The sequence below is a fragment of the Culex quinquefasciatus genome, chromosome 2 (assembly GCF_015732765.1).
Source record: "Culex quinquefasciatus strain JHB chromosome 2, VPISU_Cqui_1.0_pri_paternal, whole genome shotgun sequence".
Lineage (NCBI taxonomy): Eukaryota > Metazoa > Arthropoda > Insecta > Diptera > Culicidae > Culex > Culex quinquefasciatus.
In genome coordinates, this window is record NC_051862.1 from 8,858,080 (window position 1) to 8,879,154 (window position 21,075).

Genomic DNA, 21,075 nt, shown 5'->3' on the forward strand with positions numbered 1-21,075 from the left:
TTTTCCTTTTTTTTCATGCCGGCCCTCCCTCGCGGATATAATTTTGCCAATTCGGCCACCATGAACGGTGCGAAAAGTGGAAAATAAATGGAAAACTTTTACTTTTCGATTCCGGCCGATTTCATGAATATTTGAAAAACTCACTCCTCGTAAAAAATGGTTTGTACAATCCCTGGTCGGATTCGACTTTGATTGAAGGGGGTTTTTCCACGAGATTTTCCGGATTTTCCAACCGGGATAAAGCAAGATTCGTGGAAATTCGCATGTGTTTATATGTTTGAAAGCGTGTTTCGATTGAAATAATATTTGCCCAAATGGCAAACATCAAGCTCCCCTTCACTTGGGCATGGAATTGTTATCTCAAATGTGGAGCGAAGTTTGTAGGTGAAAATACATAAATTTATACGCCTCTGCATTATGGAAGGAATACGCGCTCACAAAAGGAGCCGATTTCCATTTTGTTGGATGATGCGGGAAGGAGGGAAAACCGCTGGAAAATGGAAGGGGCCGGGGTTTTCCTTCGCAACCGAAGCGTGTTCTCAACGGTTTACCTCAAGCAAACAAGGGCAATAAATGCTTCACGGGACTGAGCTTGAAGATTTAATCGTGCCCGGATTTGATGGCGAAACCTGTTCCGACAAATCAATATGGTGTTTTCTGGTTATTGATTTTGTTGAGCTTGGTGGAACGGGAAGAAATTTAAGGTTTTTTTTTATTCAAAATCTTTGAGTTTTCCAAAAAAAAAAAAAAAAAACAAATTATATTCATATAAAATATCTTTTTTCCTTATTTTGACAACATTACAATCAAGATAATTCTTAGTTAAAAATTGACTCTCCTGTTCTCTAAACATCTAAATTAGTGAGAAGCGACTCCTAATTCAAATAGTTTACAGCCACTGCGGGACTTCTCTGAATTTCAGCGAAAAACAACCCCATCTCCCTCTCAAAGGGGTTAAGCCTTGTTGTTAACCTCGAAACCCATTAGCGTTTCTTATAATCCTCATCGTTCACGATGTTCTGCGAGACCCTGGACGAAAGCTTTACTAAAAGCTTCTACTTCTACAAAGCTTTCAAGCGCAAAGTTGTTTACAACGTTTTGCCTCACAAGCAGCAGCTCTCAAATTGGCTAATCTGTGGTACTTCGAAACACCTCCCCCCCTGAACTCGAAACTACTCGATTTCTCGATTTTAATTGGAAAACATGGCACAACCAAAGCGTGCCCACATTTCACATTTCCACATTTCCCAGAAGTGACTAATGAGAGATAGAGAGCGAGCTTCGCCGGTACTCGTTTCGGGAACCTAAATTGTGTTAATGATATCACTTCCAGGGAATTCTCGCTGCTGCTGCTGCTTCTTGATCGGACTTACCGCTGCCGGGCACGTAAATGTTGAGCGTGAGGCAATCCTCGGACTGGTTGGCCAGCAGTGGCTGGAGGCGCTTCAGGTGCTGGTAGCGGCCCTTGGGCATCGACGCGAGCGCCACCGTGCGGTTCGAGATGTCGGGGAAGTTCTGCGGGGCGAGGGAGGGGAAAGAAAATGTTTGAAGAGATTAAGTATTTGGAAATCGAATCATATCAAATGAGGAAATTCTCGTATAGTTGGCAAGTTAACGATCCAGTCTTGGTGTAAAAGCAATTTGCTATTTTTATTTTTTTGGACCAGCTCCCATACAAATTTGACCATTCTCCTTTACCTAAAATGACAAGTATCTCAACTGTTGAAAGTTGAGCAACGGGAAATGGAAGCGTTTAAAAAGAAATTTTTATATTCTCAAAAAAATACGTATTTTCGGAATATTGAGTACACCAGCAAGTAGACCAATTTTCCAAATAATGTTTGTTTGACACCACTTTCTATCTCATCACCATTTTGAGCTGCAATTTACTAAAAAAAAAACATTTTTTATGAATGCTGAAAAATAAGGAGGTACGAACGCCATCGTCACGAGATATTGAAAAATGGACCTCGAATTTATGACCAGGGAGCAAAATTTCATTCGATTTTCATGAGTGAACGAGTGTGGCTTTTTGCCTTCCTCACTTTTCTCACCTGAAATCGACTTCTTAAACCTTTTTTACGTTTGCATATCAACTCAGATTAAAATTCTGAGCAAATGTGTGTGGTCTCATTTGATCCGTCTTCGGGTCCCATAAGTCCTTGTTAAAAACTATGAAGTTGAGTAAAGCGCTAAAAAATTAGTGCAATAAAAATCAATTTCAGGTCCTGAAGATTGAAATAAAATTCTTCATATGATATATTCTTTAGATATTTATTTTAAAGACCTTTTTGAAACGTCCAAAAGATTGAAGATCTGACAACTTTATAAAAAATAATGATCACTCAAGTTTTAATAATAACCTTTTTTCAAGGCAAATCTTAGTTTTTTTTTTTTTTTTGATAAAAATTATGTCCGGATCACATTGTTAGTTCATGTTGTGTTATTTAGGTTAAAAATAAAACAAAATTAAAGCATGATAACGATAATCTATCAACAAAAAACTTATCGACGATTTTTAAGATGTGCGAGTTTGGACGTGAAATTTGTTCGGTGCCAAAAATTTGACGTTTTTCTTCGGGTTAGAGTTAATTTTCATTGGAAAATTCCAAGAAATTTTTTGATGAGTTTTTCGGATTTGTTTGTGCTGTAATCTACATGCTGAAGACAAAAGTGAAGCTCTGCGTGATTTTTTTCGTGTGGCGTAACGGAAAGGATTTCCGTTTGGTTCCAGCCGTTCCGACAAGGCCAGAATCTGTTTACAACCTGCGTATTCCTGGACTCGATGATGTTCTAGTGAAGCAACAGCATCGTATTCGATGTATATTCGATTTGTCTAATGCTTTGAAGAACCTTGGTGAGGTCTTTCCATACTTTTTTTTTGGTAGACAATTTATATTGTATTCAATTAATCAAATGAAATATCCTTCCTACCCCACTCCATCTTCCATGTCCTTAAACCAAATCCCACCCCCTCCCTCATCACCCTCATAAAAAATAATAATTAATTGCCAAATTAACACTTACACACCCAACCACAACTCATTCGGAGCGTTTGGTACGGTATGTCCACGCATCCTTCCTCCCCTGTTGATTCTGTGAAATGTGATCCGTTCTCAGAATCTATCTCTGCGGTTAATGCAACGCAGTAGGCCTGGCCGCTTTAATTTTTGCAATACATATTCGGGGTTACTCAGATGTAATGCAATCATTAATATTGACAAGAAAGGACGTGGGGCGTAATCTAACCACAAGTTCTTCCAGGATGCTTTCTTCGGACTGGCTGCGCTTGTGTTCGATTAGATTAGATTAGATTAGATTAAAAATAAAACAAAATTAAAGCATGATAACGATAATCTATCAACAAAAAACTTATCGACGATTTTTAAATTTTTCTTATCGAGCTTATTCCAACCAAATCATGTTGAATTTTAAAATGAATTTAAATAAGTTTCAAAGCATAAATATTCAAAAACAAATTAACAAACTGCCGTATGTTTTCGAAAATATGTTTCAAAAGATGTGATTTTTTTAAACGAAAAATATACATCAATTTGCACAGTATACTAGAGGTGAGCAAAACCGCTCTTTTTAGGATCCGCTCATTTTCGTTCGCTCATTAAAAAGAGCCGCTCTTTTGAACGGTTCTTTCGCCCTTTTTCAAAATTTGGACAAACCCGACAAACTTCGTCTTGTTTTTTTTGTTACTTTACGTTTTTCTCTTGTTTGCTTTTTCAGCCTCCTGTGATCAAAATTTGATTTCACGTAACTTTTTCCATAAAATCTGCAGATTTTCTGGAATCCGTTCCAGAGAGTACATACGTGTACGTGTACGTAAGAACCTTTTTTTGTGGAAATTCAATAAATTATATTTAAAATTAAAAACATTTCATCATGGAACGGTTCTTTCAAAATTCCGGAGCTTAAAAAAGAACAACGGTTCTTTTTTTGTGAGCCATGGTTCGTTCGCAATTTTCAGTGAACCGGCCCTTTGAGCGGCTGAATCTTTTTTACCCACCTCTACAGTATACGTTGTTATTAAAAAAAATACTTAAATTTAATTGAAAAATACGCAGCGAAATAATGAAAGCATTGACAACTTGAATGAAAATATTTTTGTTATGTAGTCAAATTTTCAAGAAGTATAATTTTGTATTTATTTTCACTTCATTTTTTTTGTGAAATATAAGAAGAAAACACAATATTTTATTCGGCAATTAAAAAAAAGCAAAATTGTTCATGCAGATCGATTTTTAAAAATTGTTGTGTTAAATACATAAATTTTCACAAAACACCGTATTTTTTAAGAGGCAGTATTTGTAGATTCTGCTCGGTTTGTTCTAGAGGTCGTATCGAGTTGCTCCGATTTGGATGAAACTTTCAGCGTTTGTTTTTCTATGCATGAGATGAACTCATGCCAAATATGAGCCCTCTACGACAAAGGGAAGTGGGGTAAAACGGGCATTGAAGTTTGAGGTCCAAAACACATGAAAAATCTTAAAATTGCTCGCATTTCCGTAAAACTTCATCAATTCCAACTCTCTTAGATGCATTCGAAAGATCTTTTGAAGCCCTTCAAAATGTGCTATAGACATCCAGGATTGGTTTGGCTTTTTCTCATAGCTTTTGCAAATTACCGTTAAAATTGATTTTTTTAAAACCTTAATAACTTTTTGCAACAGCCTCCAACACCCATACTCCCATAGGTCAAAAGATAGGTAATAACATGGACTATAAGCCTACGGTGTTAACTTTTTGGCCAATCGCAGTTTTTCTCATAGTTTTTCGATTTTTCTAGAACAAACATTTTACAACGTTAGTGTTTGCCCTGTAGGCCGCCATAGCGGCACTTTTTGGTCTCAATTTTATCATATTCGGAATCCTCGGTCAATTTCACGTAAGTTAGAAGTATTGGAGTTGTAATTTTGATTTAAAAAATAATTAAATAAAGCATTTTTGAAAAAAGAAATAGATCTTATTTACCCTATGATCAATACGTCAAATGCTGTATCAAGTAGGCGAAAACCTGTTTTACCCCTAATCCAACAAATTGTTATGAAATATTTTAATTCATTCTAAATGGCAATTTTTCCAATCAAAATTACAACTCCAATACTTCTAACTTACGTGAAATTGTCCGAGGATTCCGAATATGACAAAATTGAGACCAAAAAGTGCCGCTATGGCGGCCTACAGGGCAAAAACTAACGTTGTAAACTGTTTGTTCTAGAAAAATCGAAAAACTATGAGAAAAACTGCGATTGGCCAAAAAGTTAACACCGTAGGCTTATAGTCCATATTATTACCTATCTTTTGACCTATGGGAGTATGGGTGTTGGAGGCTGTTGCAAAAAGTTATTAAGGTCTTAAAAAAATCAATTTTAACAGTAATTTGCAACAGCTATGAGAAAAAGTCAAACCAATCCTGGATGTCTATAGCACATTTTGAAGGGCTTCAAAAGACCTTTCGAATGCATCTAAGAGAGTTGGAATTGATGAAGTTTTACGGAAATGCGAGCAATTTTAAGATTTTTTAGGTTTTTTGGACCTCAAACTTCAATGCCCGTTTTACCCCACTTCCCTTTGTCGTAGAGGGCTCATATTTGGCATGAGTTCATCTCATGCATAGACAAACAAACGCTGAAAGTTTCATCCAAATCGGAGCACCTCGACACGACCTGTTTCACATCGGTGAAAAACACGCTCTTAAGAAAAAAAATCGCATTTTTCATAATTTACAATATGGACGATATGAATTTTTGTTGAAAAAGTTCACTTTGTTAAAAGTTTGTTTGTTATAAACTTGAATGTTTTAAAAATTGCATACTATTGCATACTATAATTAAATGTAAATGCAAAATATGGAATTTAAAAATTTATGTAATTTTGTGACAGTTTAGTAATTAAAAACGAGAACTCAGTTAAAATAATGCAACATTTCGCTTCATTTGATACCCATAATGGCTATTATAAAAAATTGAGTGTTCTCGAAAAAAAAAATGCATTATAAAAAATCACTTTTAAAAATTTAAAATGCATTCAAAATTTTGCTTCGGTAATACTCATAAAAAATGTTTTTAATTCAACATTTATTACGGTAACGGTATTTTATGAAAAAAAAAATTCTGTAAAAATACCGTACTTCATAAATATTGTAGTTGTCAAGTAGAGTGAAAATGCATACATAATATCGTCTCGTATGGAAACCATAAAGCCAATAACAAAAATTGTGCGTTTTCAAAAAACAAGATTTTTAGAGAAAACTTGAGTATACAAAAACTCATATTGCATTATAATTTGTTAATTTGGCAATCAAATCTTTTAAGGATCGACTAATTAATTGTGAAATGACATCAGAAAACAAAATTTCATAATTCATATTAAAAATAAGGCCGTTGCAAATATTTTTCAAAGTTTATGTCATCGTCCCCCCACCCCCTTCATAATCAGTCCGAAAAATTAGTGGCAAATTAAATATTTTTTCCAAAAAACTTCCAAATTTTATTTGAAATTCTAGCCTAACCTATCCATTTTTCTGCGTTTTATCATATTTAGCATGTCTGTGATCGATCACAAATGTTTTTATTATTGTGGAATTCCAATGTACAGCACCGTAAAGGGACCATCCACTAACCACGTGGAAACTTTTTTCGAAAATAAATTTAAGATTGAATATAAACCAAAAAATAAAAAAATATTTAAAATCTTTCCAATAGATTTTTCAACCAACGCTATACGAATCTTAAGACCAACTCCTTTAACGATACTGAAACAAAAGCTCACTTTGTGCCGACTCATCGAAGAAAGTCTGCCACAACTGCCAATTTCACGCCCCGTCTGGTTTGCTCTATAAATTTCCCAGCACATCGGGAAGTTACTCTTTTTTGCCGCAAGATTAACTCAATTGACCAATGATGACAAATAGTTTCAGTTTTATCATCGTCATCTTAATCGGTGCTGAAATGTTGATGAAGCTTTCATTGCTTGTTTTTGTGTGGCAAGCAGCAAATTTGATCCTTTTTGTGCTTTGTTTTTGTTCAATCAAAATAAATTAAATTCCTATTAAAATAAAAAGTATTATCACTAAAGAAATTTCACTGAATAAAATGAGCACAAAGCATTTTAATGCTTGCTCTTACGAGTAAAATTTTAGCAAGCATTCCCGCCTTCCCGGAAATTAATATAATATTTTCCCACTTTACTATTCCACTTTCGTACCGTACGAAAATAATAAAAACCCAAAAATAACAGCCTCGTGCCACCGTCGACGCTGTCGGAGCAAGTGCAAAGCCGAGTTACACTTTTCCGTCGCTTTCCGGGGTTTATTTTATGAAAGCTTTCATTTTTCCTTCGAGCTTTTTTTTTGTCGTGAGTGCACTGCACAAAAATTCCCCCGTTCTGGTAGTGCTTTGACCTAAATTGTGACGAACAAATAATGGCAACACACACACACACACACTATGTGCAGTTTTGGGTTGGGAACAGCTGTGTGAAAATTGAATTAAACAAAAAAATGTCTCTAACTGGTGTTACTAGGGAAAAGGGGATTAGGTTGTGAGGTTGGGTGTAGAGTTTTGTTTGGGGAAATGCAACATTCATAGAAATTAATTAAATATGTGTCGTTTTTGTGAGCTGGAAATAATCCGCTGTAACTGGAAGGAGTGTTATTGTTTTTGGTTTTATAAAAGCCAAGTTTGCAGGGTAGTAGATTGCATTTTAAAAGTTTAAATTTAAAATTATGAAAATTAGATTTTAGAAGTAGGAAGTAAGAAGTAAGAAGTAAGAAGTAAGAAGTAAGAAGTAAGAAGTAAGAAGTAAGAAGTAAGAAGTAAGAAGTAAGAAGTAAGAAGTAAGAAGTAAGAAGTAAGAAGTAAGAAGTAAGAAGTAAGAAGTAAGAAGTAAGTAAGAAGTAAGAAGTAAGTAAGAAGTAAGAAGTAAGTAAGAAGTAAGAAGTAAGAAGTAAGAAGTAAGTAAGAAGTAAGAAGTAAGAAGTAAGTAAGAAGTAAGAAGTAAGAAGTAAGAAGTAAGAAGTAAGAAGTAAGAAGTAAGAAGTAAGTAAGAAGTAAGAAGTAAGAAGTAAGAAGTAAGAAGTAAGAAGTAAGAAGTAAGAAGTAAGAAGTAAGAAGTAAGAAGTAAGTAAGAAGTAAGAAGTAAGAAGTAAGAAGTAAGTAAGAAGTAAGAAGTAAGAAGTAAGAAGTAAGAAGTAAGAAGTAAGAAGTAAGAAGTAAGAAGTAAGAAGTAAGAAATAAGAAGTAAGAAGTAAGAAGTAAGAAGTAAGAAGTAAGAAGTTTCGAATTCGTTGTAAGATTCAAATATCTAGCTTTTGGCAAACGGTAACAAAGTCTAATTCATCACCAACTGTTGCAAAAATGAAAACTTCCTGATCGAATACCAAGAACCTCCCCCTCCAACGAATCCCAAAATTCGAATCCAATGGACCGTCGTTCATCTTCTTCCTGCCATCGGCTGACATTCAGTTTATCGATCCGATACCGCTAGACTCCACACCGGAGTCCATCAACAGAATGGTGCTTCATCAGCTGGCTCTCGCCAAAGCAGAGCATCGTTTTCCCCGAAATTAAACTCCAATCAAATTAGAAAAGATGAGTGAATTCCGTTCGACCGAACTGGCGCTTAATAATTCAGAAAGACACGGATGGATTTTGCATGTTTTCCCACTCTTTTCTACAATGACGACGACGACGACGCCGGTGGTCGAGAGGGGAGAAACCACACCCGTTCGAACTTTTACCCGGAAGAGGCCGTCTCTTCAGTCGATGACGGTGAACGTTGCTAACGATGGCCGTGTATCCTCGGATGGCGAAAGGAGTGAACTCTCGATTCTCCGATGTTCATCATTATTTTTAAATTGCAAATGATCTGCCCAAACTGGCATCGTTACTCTTTGCTTTTTGCTGTAGATGTGCCGAGGCTATGCCAGAATATGTAGAGCTCGTTAGGGGAAAGGGTAGAATAGTTGAATTTTTAAATATGCCTAATCGATGCTCATGAAAGAGTCTCAACACAGATCAAAACCAAATCTAAATATAAACATTAACTCTGACTCTGACTCTGACTCTGACTCTGACTCTGACTCTGACTCTGACTCTGACTCTGACTCTGACTCTGACTCTGACTCTGACTCTGACTCTGACTCTGACTTTAACCTAAAAAAACTAATTTCCCGTTTGAAACAATCAGCATTCTGACCATGCAAAATTTTTCACGTCCTGATTTTCGTTCTCTTCTCCTCCTCTCTCAGCTGCACCCAACCTCGGTCCCAGAAGGTTCACATTTTTAATATCACATTTGTCGTTTATTTTACACCCACAACTTTTTCGCTCTTAATTTCCTTCTGCTCCATCCATTTTCCCCATTTGGCATGCATTGGGCCCGCCTGCACTTTTCCTCGCCATTTTTTTTATCACTCCCACCCTCAAACCAGCGGCTTGACAGCTCGTGAAATTGCCATCTGAGACCGTTCGTCCTACTGCCGCCGCAGTGCAACTCCATAAAGCGCACACCCGAATGTAACTGTGGAAAGTGTGTCCTAATTTTCCGCCAGGACGAACGTCGGGCACTGTTTCCCCATGTTCATGTAAGTCGTTTATTTCTCGTGGTGGTGGTGCAAACCTGTGCCAAATTGGAACAAATTTGTCATGGGAATGTGGTAAAAGGGAACAGAAATTGTTCTAGCTGTGCTTTCTGAGTGATTTTCTTTTAATTTTATTTTTCGGCTCTAATTTAGCTTTCTTTTTGATTCTTTAGTTGCTTAAAAATTAAAAATTGAAGTTGATTTAAAACTGTTGAAATTATGGTAATTTTTTGAGGTCCACCCTAGTGAAACAAGGGTGAGAATTGTTTAATGTTGACCTTAACAAGCTCCGTGCCAAAACGCATATGTTTGTTTCTCACTTCTACAAACTCTAGAAATAAATAAATCCAAATATTAGACTGGCTCAATCTTCAGTCCTTTATAAAACAACCCAGTTTCTGACAAGGACGAAATTTAACAATGATACGATGAAAAAACAAGACATTTTTGAAGTTGTCTTAGGTTTGTGAGCCAAGATTTACTCTGAATTAGGCTACCATTCTTTTATCAAAATTGAACCCATTTTCAAATATTCAATATTCAAATACCTATTTTTTGTTTACAAATTCGATTTTTTTTACAAGGGAGCAAATTTCTGATCGATTTTTTTGTATCTTTTAAATCGGCTGAAACTTTTTTGGTGCCCTCGGTATGCCCAAAGAAGCCATTTTGCATCAGAAATTTATCCAAAAAATTTCCATACAAATTTAACTTTTTTCACTAAAACTTGATATGCTAGAATACTCTATTTTTATTTTATTTTATTTTTTGATATTTTTTAGGGGACATCAAATGCCAACTTTTCAGAAATTTCCAAATTGTGCAAAAAAATCATTAACCGAGTTATGAATTTTTTAAACAGTATTGATTTTTTCAAATAACCACCAATATGGTCGCAACCATTTTTCAATTTCATTTACAGATTACAGATACAGATTTTCAATTTGTTAGCGGTCTTACAAAAATGGTTTCAAATATGAACTTAAATACATTTGAATTGAATATAAACAATGTAACTAAATGAAAAATGACTGATGAAGCTATTGAGCTGCAATATTAGAATAAGTAATGCCTCCTTTTCTCTAACTATGCCACATCTATTAGCTATTTCGAAGGTTATTTTTGCATATTTTTTTCTTCTCTGTCGAATTCGTTCTCCTTAGTACCAGTAAACTCTCTCCCCATTTCGAACAAATCAGCTGCTGAAAGGTACATAGTCCATATCTCAGCTCAGGATAACAACTGCACCGATGTAATGAAATTAATAAAATGAACTGATGAAGCAAAAACAAGTGTGAAAATTGATTTAATTTATTTAATTTCGACCACAAAAATGTATATTTTTTCTACATTTTATGTAAAATTCATTAGAAAACTGAAGGTGAGTCATGATATTTTTCTATGACTTCGTGTAAAATAACATGGTTTGACTACCATACTACCATTATTTGAAGGGGGAGATAATAAAAAAAGTTATTTAAATCTGTATGGCTAATATATAAGGCTATTATAGATTAACTGTCAAGAATTTCGAATTTTCGTGAATTATTTTTTGTTTGAACTAAAAACTAAAAAATAAGACAAAAGATGCAAAGTGCAAAACAATGCTTTCGACAAAATTAGAAAACTTTAAAATTTTATCAAGAGACATTTTTATTAGTGTCACCTTTAAAGTTCCTTTTCCTCTACTGACAAAATCATGGTAACTGAAAAAAAAACACATTGCTATCAAAAAGAGCAAAAATATTTCTAACAGAACTAGAAATGTTTTTGCTCTTTTTGATAGCAATGTTTTTTTTTCAATGCAAGCCTGTCTCCAAAATAAGTGTTTTACCCATTTATTGAAATGTTTAGTTTGGTTAAAAATACATATATATATATGTATATATATATATATATATATATATATATATATATATATATATATATATATATATATATATATATATATATATATATATATATACAGCAATTCCATTTGAAAAGAGCCTAAACCAAAAAAAGTTCTCCGATCGGGCTCAAAATTTTCTGGGGGTTCCTTGGCCAAAATAATTAGACCCGTATTTTTTTGTTTGGCCATTAGGGTGACCTACGCCGTGTTAGGGTGGTTCGAAAAATGGCAATTTTCGTCGATTTTCGCAAAAACCACTTTTTTCTAAAAATCATATCTCCGCGCCATTTCATCCGAATTTAGCTGTCTTAGACGCAAAAGAAAAGTGATGAGTTTGGCTATTTGGGAAAAATAGTAAAGTCCCAAAATCTAGCTTAACTATTGAAAAGTCATATGAAAACTTAAAATGGCGTTTTGACCGTGTCTGGACCAAAGAGCCTATGTCTGAAAATATTTTTATCGGATTCCTCGGAAAATTTTACATAACATGTCTAAAAATTGGCGATGTCGAACCGTACGTTTCCGAGATATGATTTTTTGAAAAAAAAACTGCGTTTTTCGACGCGCCACGCGCAAAAACGGGAAAATTACGAAATCGGCAAAAAATCAACTTTTTCCACTAAAACTGCGATAACTTTAAAATTTCAGCGATGACCTATAGATGTTATGGTACCAAAAGTTGCGTCTTTCAATTACAAAAATTTTGATACCCAAACATCTATAGGTCATCGCTGAAATTTTAAAGTTATCGCAGTTTTAGTGAAAAAAGTTGATTTTTTGCCGATTTCGTCATTTTCCCGTTTTTGCGCGTGGCGCGTCGAAAAACGCAGTTTTTATTTTCAAAAAATCGTATCTCCAAAACGTACGGTTCGACATCGCCAATTTTTGATATGTTATGTGAAATTTTCCGAGGAATCCGATAAAATATTTTCAGACATAGGCTCTTTGGTCCAGACACGGTCAAAACGCCATTTTAAGTTTTCATACGACTTTTCAATAGTTAAGCTAGATTTTTGGGACTTTCTACTATTTTTCCCAAATAGCCAAACTCATCACCTTTCTTTGCATCTAAGACAGCTAAAATCGGATGAAATGGCGCGGAGATATGATTTTAGAAAAAGTGGTTTTGCGAAAATCGACGAAAATTGCCATTTTTCGAACCACCCTAACACGGCGTAGGTCACCCTAATGGCCAAACAAAAATACGGGTCTAATTATTTTGGCCAAGGAACCCCAGAAAAATTTTGAGCCCGATCGGAGAACTTTTTTGGTTTAGGCTCTTTTCAAATGGAATTGCTGTATATATATATATATATATATATATATATATATATATATATATATATATATATATATATATATATATATATATATATATATATATATATATATATATATATATATATATAAAAGGAGTAAAGCATTTCACAACATTTTTTTTTTCATTGAAGAGCAGAAATGTTTTTTGCAGGGGTGCTTGTTCCAGATAAATAATATTGAATTTGCAAAAAAATGATCATTTTTCGTATTCCACAGCGTTGGTTATACCTTAAATACGGTGCACCTCATCAAACAGTGTGATTTACCTTTCGATGGCACATTGAATTTTTCATTTGAAAATATTTTTTATATTTTGGATTTTTTTTTATTAAATCATTTATGTTTCATAAGGCAATAGCTCCGGTTCCAGATTTTACATCACCCGAAACTCATTTTTTTCCTTTTAACTTATCTTTTCATAAAAAGTCCAAATCATAACCTAAAATTTGGCCGAGGACACAAATGTCTTCTTTAGAATGACTACATTCCAGACAATGTCTCTTAAGGGGTTACATGCATGCAGAAAATCACATAATTTCATATTATAGAACATTGATTAAATCCTCTAAAATTATGATATTCAATCACTCCTAAACGGATAATTTTTCATGATTAAACTGAGTAAGATACAGTTTAAGCTCAAAATTTTGCCATGTTTTAAGCAAACTGCCAAACTTTGTGAGAGTTTTTCTCGAAACACTGAGTTGATTTACGGGTGCCACGATATCTCAAGACGGAAGGAACCAAATTGGCTGAAATTTTGAGTGAAGGCACCCAAGATATTTCCCGTGTGTATGACAAAGCTCGATTTTTAAATTTTGCTTTTTGAAAAAAAAAAAACAAAAATCAAACATCAAACATCATTTTGTTAAATAAAAAACAAAAAATATGTTAATCTTAAAAAATATAACAAAAATTCGTCATTGACGTGCACATGAGGCTGCTTTAACGAGTCTTCTCCACATGTTTGAACTGCTACGAATTTGTTTTGTTAACAGATGTGACCGAAAAACCGATTTAAAAATGTTTAAATGTGTGGTCACCTCTGACAATTTTGCCAATTTGTAACCCCTTAAACAGGCCCGTAGCCAGGGGGGGGGCTTCCGGGCTGCAGCCCCCCCCGAAATTTTTTACAATTTTTTTTTAAATTGAACTACCTTAAAAAATCTTAAATCAATGATAGTGTGTTCTCTTCCCAGAAATAATTTGTAAGATAGAGATCCAAAATTTGGATATTTAAAAATTGAGCTGCAGATTTGAACATTGTTCCATTCAGTAACATCTCATTTATCTTGTAGTTTTAGCATTACATTGGTTAGGATGGTCCAAATCTGGGCTTACTTGGGGCTATCCCCTGAAATCAAAGATTTACGCATCACTAGCCTATGTTCCAAAATTTGAGCTTTTTCTGACCACTGACCACCAAGTTTGGGCAAAATCGTCAAATTGTATGGAGAAAAGCAACTGTTTCAGTTTTTGACCAATGGAAGGCGCAATAACTATCCAGTTCTTATCAATTTTCAGAACTAATATCTTCTTTAAATTTGGAAAAACTTTCCCGAAGACACCTTATTTTTGGGTTTTTGCTAAAAAGTTATTAACCTTCGAAAATAGCAATTTCCGAGCGGACTGCTCTAAGGGGCTACATAGAAATAATTACCGTCATCTGGGGCGAATCGGAACTACAGTCTGAATAGGGACAGCAAAAATCCTTAGATCTTGTTGTCTTATTTTTGATTGTAGAACTTAAGTATGACCCCTGAAGAACCATAAAATAATTTAGAATTTTTGGATTCAATGTGGCGGTCAAAATGGAGGTTAAGGAATATTTCTGGTGTTTTTTTTAAAAGGTCTAATAAACCAAATTTCCAGTTTTTGCTTTTTGGGTGCTTTTGAAACCGTCAGGGTATTAAAAACACCCAAAAGCAAAAACTTGGTGTATTGGACCATTAAAAACAGATGCCGAATTTGATGTTAAAAACAAGCAAATAAAACATGCCGATTTCATTTGTTCCTGATTCGGTTATCCGAAGTCCTTCGAACTTCAGATAATCGAAACTTTGGATAATCGAGGCTTCGGCTAGTCGAATTTGGATTGTAAAATTAATAGCCCTCCTTTATTTGCATTAAAACCTTTAAACTTTTAATACATGTTTTTCTCTACATTTTTCAAAATTTATCATAATTTCTCAAAAATATTTAGATTTTGTTTTCAAAAACGAAAGCATTTAATATGAAAAACATTTGAGTGAATTTTGACTATTATCAGAAATACAATTCTAATTTTATCGTTTTGGTTTTAAGAATATGGTTAGTTACATATCTAAGACCTTAGAGAAAAATGCTTGAGAAATATCTGTGTGTATTTTTTTATTACTTTTTCGTAAACCTTTTTTCCGAAACCACTCGTCCAAAATTCTTTCTTTTGGTCACATTTTTTAGTTTCCACCGTGGCTAATCTCCAATTTTTATTTAATATATCAAAAATCGGAAGATCAACTAAGTGAATACTTATTATCAACTAATTTTCACTTTGTGCATGAGCTTGCGATTTTTAAAGGAAGAAATAAAATGATAAAAATATTCAAAACGTTAAAAAAAATTTAAGCTTGGATTCAAAAACTCTGAAATTAAATTAATGAAACATCACTTTCAAATTATATAATTTCTGATCAATAATTCATTTTTAAACTATTTAATTTCTATTTTTTGGATTTTACAGATTAGAATTTGCATTTTGAAAATTTTAAAATTTCTTTATTATTTTTTTTATAATTTCTTATTTCTGAATCTCAATTGTAAATATTTTCCAAAGTTTATGTTGCCACCTTTTCAAAATGGACCAAAAAACAGAGAGCAAAAACAATATTTAAAAAATAGCTTCACAATTTTAATGGAAATAACTTATTTCGATTAAGTCTTTTTGGACCAGCGACCAGGTCGGTTCGGAAAACAAATTTGAAATGTTTTTCCTGCTTTGATAATCATATACGACATGTTTGGGCTCGTTTAAAAATATTTAGAATTTTTGTAGCATGTTGCGGAACCGCGGAAAGTTTTTCTCACGAAAAAGGATTTCGCCATCAGCTAGATATTTTGAAAACTAATGATGCAAAACAACTGTACTGATTTAAAGTGTGTTTTGAACACTTTTAAAATAATAAAACCATAGCTTGTAGTTTTGATTTGTAACCCTCTCAACTTTGGTCAGAGTTTAGTGACATAAACTTCAGAATAATATTCGCAACGGCTAATTGAAGATTTTTAAAATTTTACACTTTCAAATTTCTAAATTTTCATAATTTTTGATTTAAATTTTTTTGGTATAAGACAAAGAAATGCCAGAAATCAAAAATAAAAATAATAAAAACATAAAAAATTTAAGATAACAATTCAACAGAATAATATCAAAAATCTGAAATTCCAAAAATTAAAAAATCTAAAACTGAAAAATTAATAAAATAATTGATACTTAAGAAATCCTAAACTAAAAAAATATCATTTTAAAATTAAGTTATTCAAAATCCAATAAATTATGTTTTTCAATCTTAATTTTTGGATGCTTTAAATATTTTTATGTTTGAATTCTAGTATTCCTAAATTAATTTATATTTACCAGAAAATTAAATGATTTTTGTAATGGCTTTTCCTTATTTCAGCATTTTAAGATTCAGCGTTTTGATAGTCAGCTTCATGAGGCAATTCTTCAATATTATTTAAGCGAATACATTATTTTCAAACGTTATTTTCAGTCGCATCCAAATAAACAAATCAAAATCTCATCAACACATATTGCTCCCGAAGAAATATCAAACGACGCTTTTTGTTTCTGTTCCTTTTCAGCTGCGTACCGCTTAAGAGAAGTCTTTTCGTAAACCTTTTCTTGACCGTTCCTTGAGATTTTTTGTATGGAGTTTTAAGAGTCTCCGTACTACAGGACATTTTTTAAAATTTTCGTTTGAAAGTAAAATATAGTTCTTGTAGTAAAATTCAGACTAAGATTTGATTTACAGGAAAAATGTAATTGATTTAAGAATTCTTACATAAAGTATTCTTTACTTTTAAAACAAAAATTTAAGATAATAATTACACATGATAATTTCAAAAAAATCAGAAATTCCAAAAATGAAAAAAATCAAATACATAAAAAATATAAAATAATTACAACTAAAAAAATCCTTAAATTATAAAAAAAAAACATTATTTATCATTTTCAAATAAAGATATTCAAAAAATAATTTTCAATCATTTCAATAAATTATGTTTTAATAATCTTATTTTTTTGATGCTTCGAATATTGGTATGTTTGAATTCAAGTGCAGACTAAGATTAGATTTACAGGATAAAACTAATCAATTTATGAATTCTTACATAAAGTTTTCTTTATTTTTAATTTAGCAACGTTTCGTAAATATAAAATTTTATTTTTGCTCAAATTCTGGACCAATTTTCAGAATACAATGAGTAATGAATTTGAAAATGGCGTTTAGTCGGAATATTAAAATTAAACATGATTCGTTTTAATGTTTGATGCAATCGAGGAAAATTTTAACGGTTACATGTGCATTTAAAAATGGTTACATATGCATTATTAACAACTCTTCCAGTGAATATTTTGGCGTTAAAAATTGATTTAATACATTTTATCAAAAATTTTTAACACATTAAAATTAAACACAGGCACTGATTTTTTTTTCCTCAAATATATATTTATTATAGGCCTACACAGAAAAAAAATGTGAATTTACTCGACACGGAAAAAATGAATCACATGTAAACTCAGTTGATGTAAACTTGAGATTCGACGTAATTTTTTTGGTTGCCATGGAGACACTTCAGAAGCTGAAATTTCAACGATTATATTTTTTGTATTTCATTAAAATTATTTATTTTTGAGAGCACCAGGAGCTTCGCAAAATATGAAATGGCTTCAATAGCTTAGAACAATTAAAATAAAACATTGTTTAAGTTTGTTTATAAAATTTTAAGAAAAACAAATATTCCAGTTATGAGTTTTATGTTGTGCTAGAAAAATGAAAAATGTTAGATAAACCATCACAATTATCACACAGCTGAAAATGTAAATCCAGACGGTTTAAAATTTCTCTCAGTATAAAATACAGAAAACATAATACTTATGGTTAGATAAATCGATATTTCTTTTAAAAAAAAATTATGCTTTCAAAAATTTTATTCAAGTTAAGTATATTTTAAATTTAGCGACGTTTATCACGAAATTGGATTACAATTAAACAATTCAAGAAAATGTTAAAAAACACTTTCTCTACTCCTTTAATACAAACTAGCTGTTAAAATAAAGAAAAAAATGACGAACGAGTTTCTTCAATAAATACATTGATAACTTAATATGAAAATCTTCGAAAACTTTTTTGCATACATTACATTAAAATTTTACAATTCATCTCAATAATTATACCACAAACCAAGTGATGGTATAAATGATTTGCTGATTTTTATACTCCTTGAATTTTTGCACCCAAGCCCCCCCCCTAACAAAAATCCTGGCTACGGCCCTGCCCTTAAATGATAAGTTGGGTCCAAATTTCATATTCATAGTTTTGTTCCTCAGCGCTAGTCAAGGTCAAATGCCATTTCCAAATTAAAAAAAAAAACTAAAAATATTATTACAGATTTTCTAAAGTTCAAATTAAACCAAATATCTCCAAAGTCTGTGATCATTTTTTAGACTCTAAATAGATAAATTTGTTAGTAAAAAACTTTAAGTGTACCAAATTAAATCTAAAATCTAATCTAATAAAATAAAATCTAAAAAATGATATCGATGTATTCTAGTTAGATTCCTTTTTTGAAGTTTTACATGTTTACATAAAATTTGCAGTGACCTAAAATGTAAAACAAAAACGGGATTTGTTTTTCTCCAATTATTTATTTTTTTTCTGAGAAGTTCACCAAAGACACCAAATCAGAAAAAAAAATCTTTACAAACAAGAGATTTTAGAAAATCATATTTACATGCCGTTTTTGTATGAAAAGTTCGCAAAATGGTATTAAAATCCAATTATGTAAAATAGCTTCTTTTGGAATTGAAAATGCATGAACAATGTTTCAACAAATTTAAAATGAAAGCAGCGACCTTGATTTTATGTGAAATTCTGCGGGAAATACTCAGAAAAGGTTTATTTAAAACAACAACAAAAAAATTAGCTTAAATTATAAATGAGAGTTATCAACTGTTGAACCAGTCTAACCTTCACCCACTGTTAACAAGGGGTTTACTTAGCTTTTGTTTGTATCATTTTGATGCGGTGAACCTGCTTCCTCTGAAATGGCAAAATTGAATCAAGACTTCCTCCGAGAATTGCGTATAATTATTTCTTCCAGCAAGTTGCTCTTAGTATTACATGCCAAAACGTCAGCGAAATGCCAGGATGGCTGTTTTGTAAAATTTCCTAAAAACTAGTGAAATGTCAGTAAGCAGCATTCGCCGGAATGATGAGGGAATTAAACAATAAAACAAACATAATTTGCTCGCAAAATGAGGGCGGCTCTGGGACTGGGACATCACAGGGTCGCATTACATGGTCCGTGAATTTTGTTGTGAAATACCTGGAAATTTGTGATAGTGCCAGTACCGCATTTCCCAGCGCTAGTGTCAGTTAGTTGTACAGTTGAGTTGTTTTCAACATAATTAAGCTTAACTGGGAAGTTGGGCACGGAGCGGGTTGTTGTTTTTAGTTTTTTTTTTTAATAATTCTAGCGGAAAACAACGCTGGTTGCCTTTTCCGTGATGGTAATATTCCAGAACTAATTAAATTTTCTATCGTCATTAGAAGTTGGAGACACATACCTGGGGACAGACCGGCCCGAAGGTGTCGGCCAGCTTGGTGCCCTTCCACGGAGGCAGCTTCTGGGGTGGTTCGTACCGGAGGTTCTCAACGGGTGGAGCAGCGTACGGGACGGCTTTGAAGACCTGTTGAGAAGAAACAGAATGATGTGTTTTATTTAATTTAAACAACACAAGAAGATCAATCCAACTCACCTCCACCGGTTCCAGGTACTTGGAGTTCAGCTCCAGGATGACGCCCCGGATCGCTCCGGACTTGGTTTCGACGATCCGCGACGAGTACCGCGGGCCAGCCCCAACCGGAACCACCAAAAAAGTCGTGACCAGCGCCACTGTGGCCACTGACACTGCCAAACTTCCCAAACTTGTCCGTTTAGTCCTCCCAACTCCCTTTCCTTCTTCCCCACCTCTTCCTGCACCTAGCTGTTGGCCTGGCCGGCACCGGTGGTGGTCGTCGTTAGTGATGATTGTTGGCCCATCGTGGGCCCGCATTGTACGGCGAGTGGTGGCGGTTGGCGGACATTACCGGTCCCCGACATGAGGATCGGCCATCACCAGCAACTGGCAGCACTGCTTTTTATTGTTTCCTTTTTCACTTTTTAACACAAAAAAAAACTTTTTCGCAGATTTTTGATTAGTTTGCTCACGATCCCACTCGTAATTGGACACAACCAAACTGTTTTCCCAGCAAAATTGACTTCACTCGAGCTACCATTGTTCAAATAACTGAACAAGTCAATACAATCACCACTTTTTATTCCCCCAAACTCATCGAACCATCGTAAATCGGTGTTAGTTTACACAAAAAAAGAGGGGTGCATATTTTCCCAACTAAATTTCTCCATTCTTTCCTCCACGCCAAATCCCCAACCCAACACAATGTAACATAAATCCAGAAGGGGGTAGAGTTTCCGTCCAAAAATTATGACACCACGCACGTCACATGTGGCCGCGCCTAGTCCAAAATTCCAATTCCGGTTCCGAGACAATGGTTCGGCGCACGGGTTGTTTATGATTTCCGGCCGAGCTGCTCCTGGGGGCCTCGCAAATCTGTGGGGACAAAAAAGGGAAACGAGAAAAAAAAAGTGCCATTAGAATCGTTCACTGGAACGGGGTTTCAGGGATTTGACAGGGGTGGTTTTTTTATTCGTTCTTTCAATGGGTTGAATGTGAAAAGGCTGAAAAATGGTAATGGAAAGCCCGGAAAATCCAGCTGGCCAACCTGAAGTCAGGCTTTGGAACGAGTTTTGGGGATCGATGGGGTCCAGTGAGTGTTGAAGTTATTAGCAAGAATTGGGGTGACTTTTTGAAACCTTTTAAAATTTAATAATACGAAATCAATGATCCAAAAAGTTAATTGGTTTCATCCAGTCATAATAAATCTGCAATTTATTCATGAAACTAGATTTGATTGAAATTAAGATCTGAATTTACTCATAAAGT

The 21,075-nt window shown here is 33.7% G+C and overlaps 1 protein-coding gene across 1 annotated transcript in view; it reads right to left on the bottom strand.

Annotated features, from left to right (window-relative positions):
• LOC6043954 (neuroligin-3) overlaps positions 1-21,075 on the bottom strand; it is a 291,951-nt gene that overhangs the window by 118,870 nt on the left and 152,006 nt on the right. Inside the window, exons 4-6 of the mRNA XM_038255705.1 lie at positions 19,828-20,682; positions 19,636-19,758; positions 1,374-1,515 (exon numbers count right to left, since the gene is read on the bottom strand). Coding sequence (XP_038111633.1) covers positions 1,374-1,515; positions 19,636-19,758; positions 19,828-20,124 — 562 coding nt within the window. The 5' untranslated portion in view covers positions 20,125-20,682. The remainder of the gene's footprint in view (positions 1-1,373; positions 1,516-19,635; positions 19,759-19,827; positions 20,683-21,075) is intronic.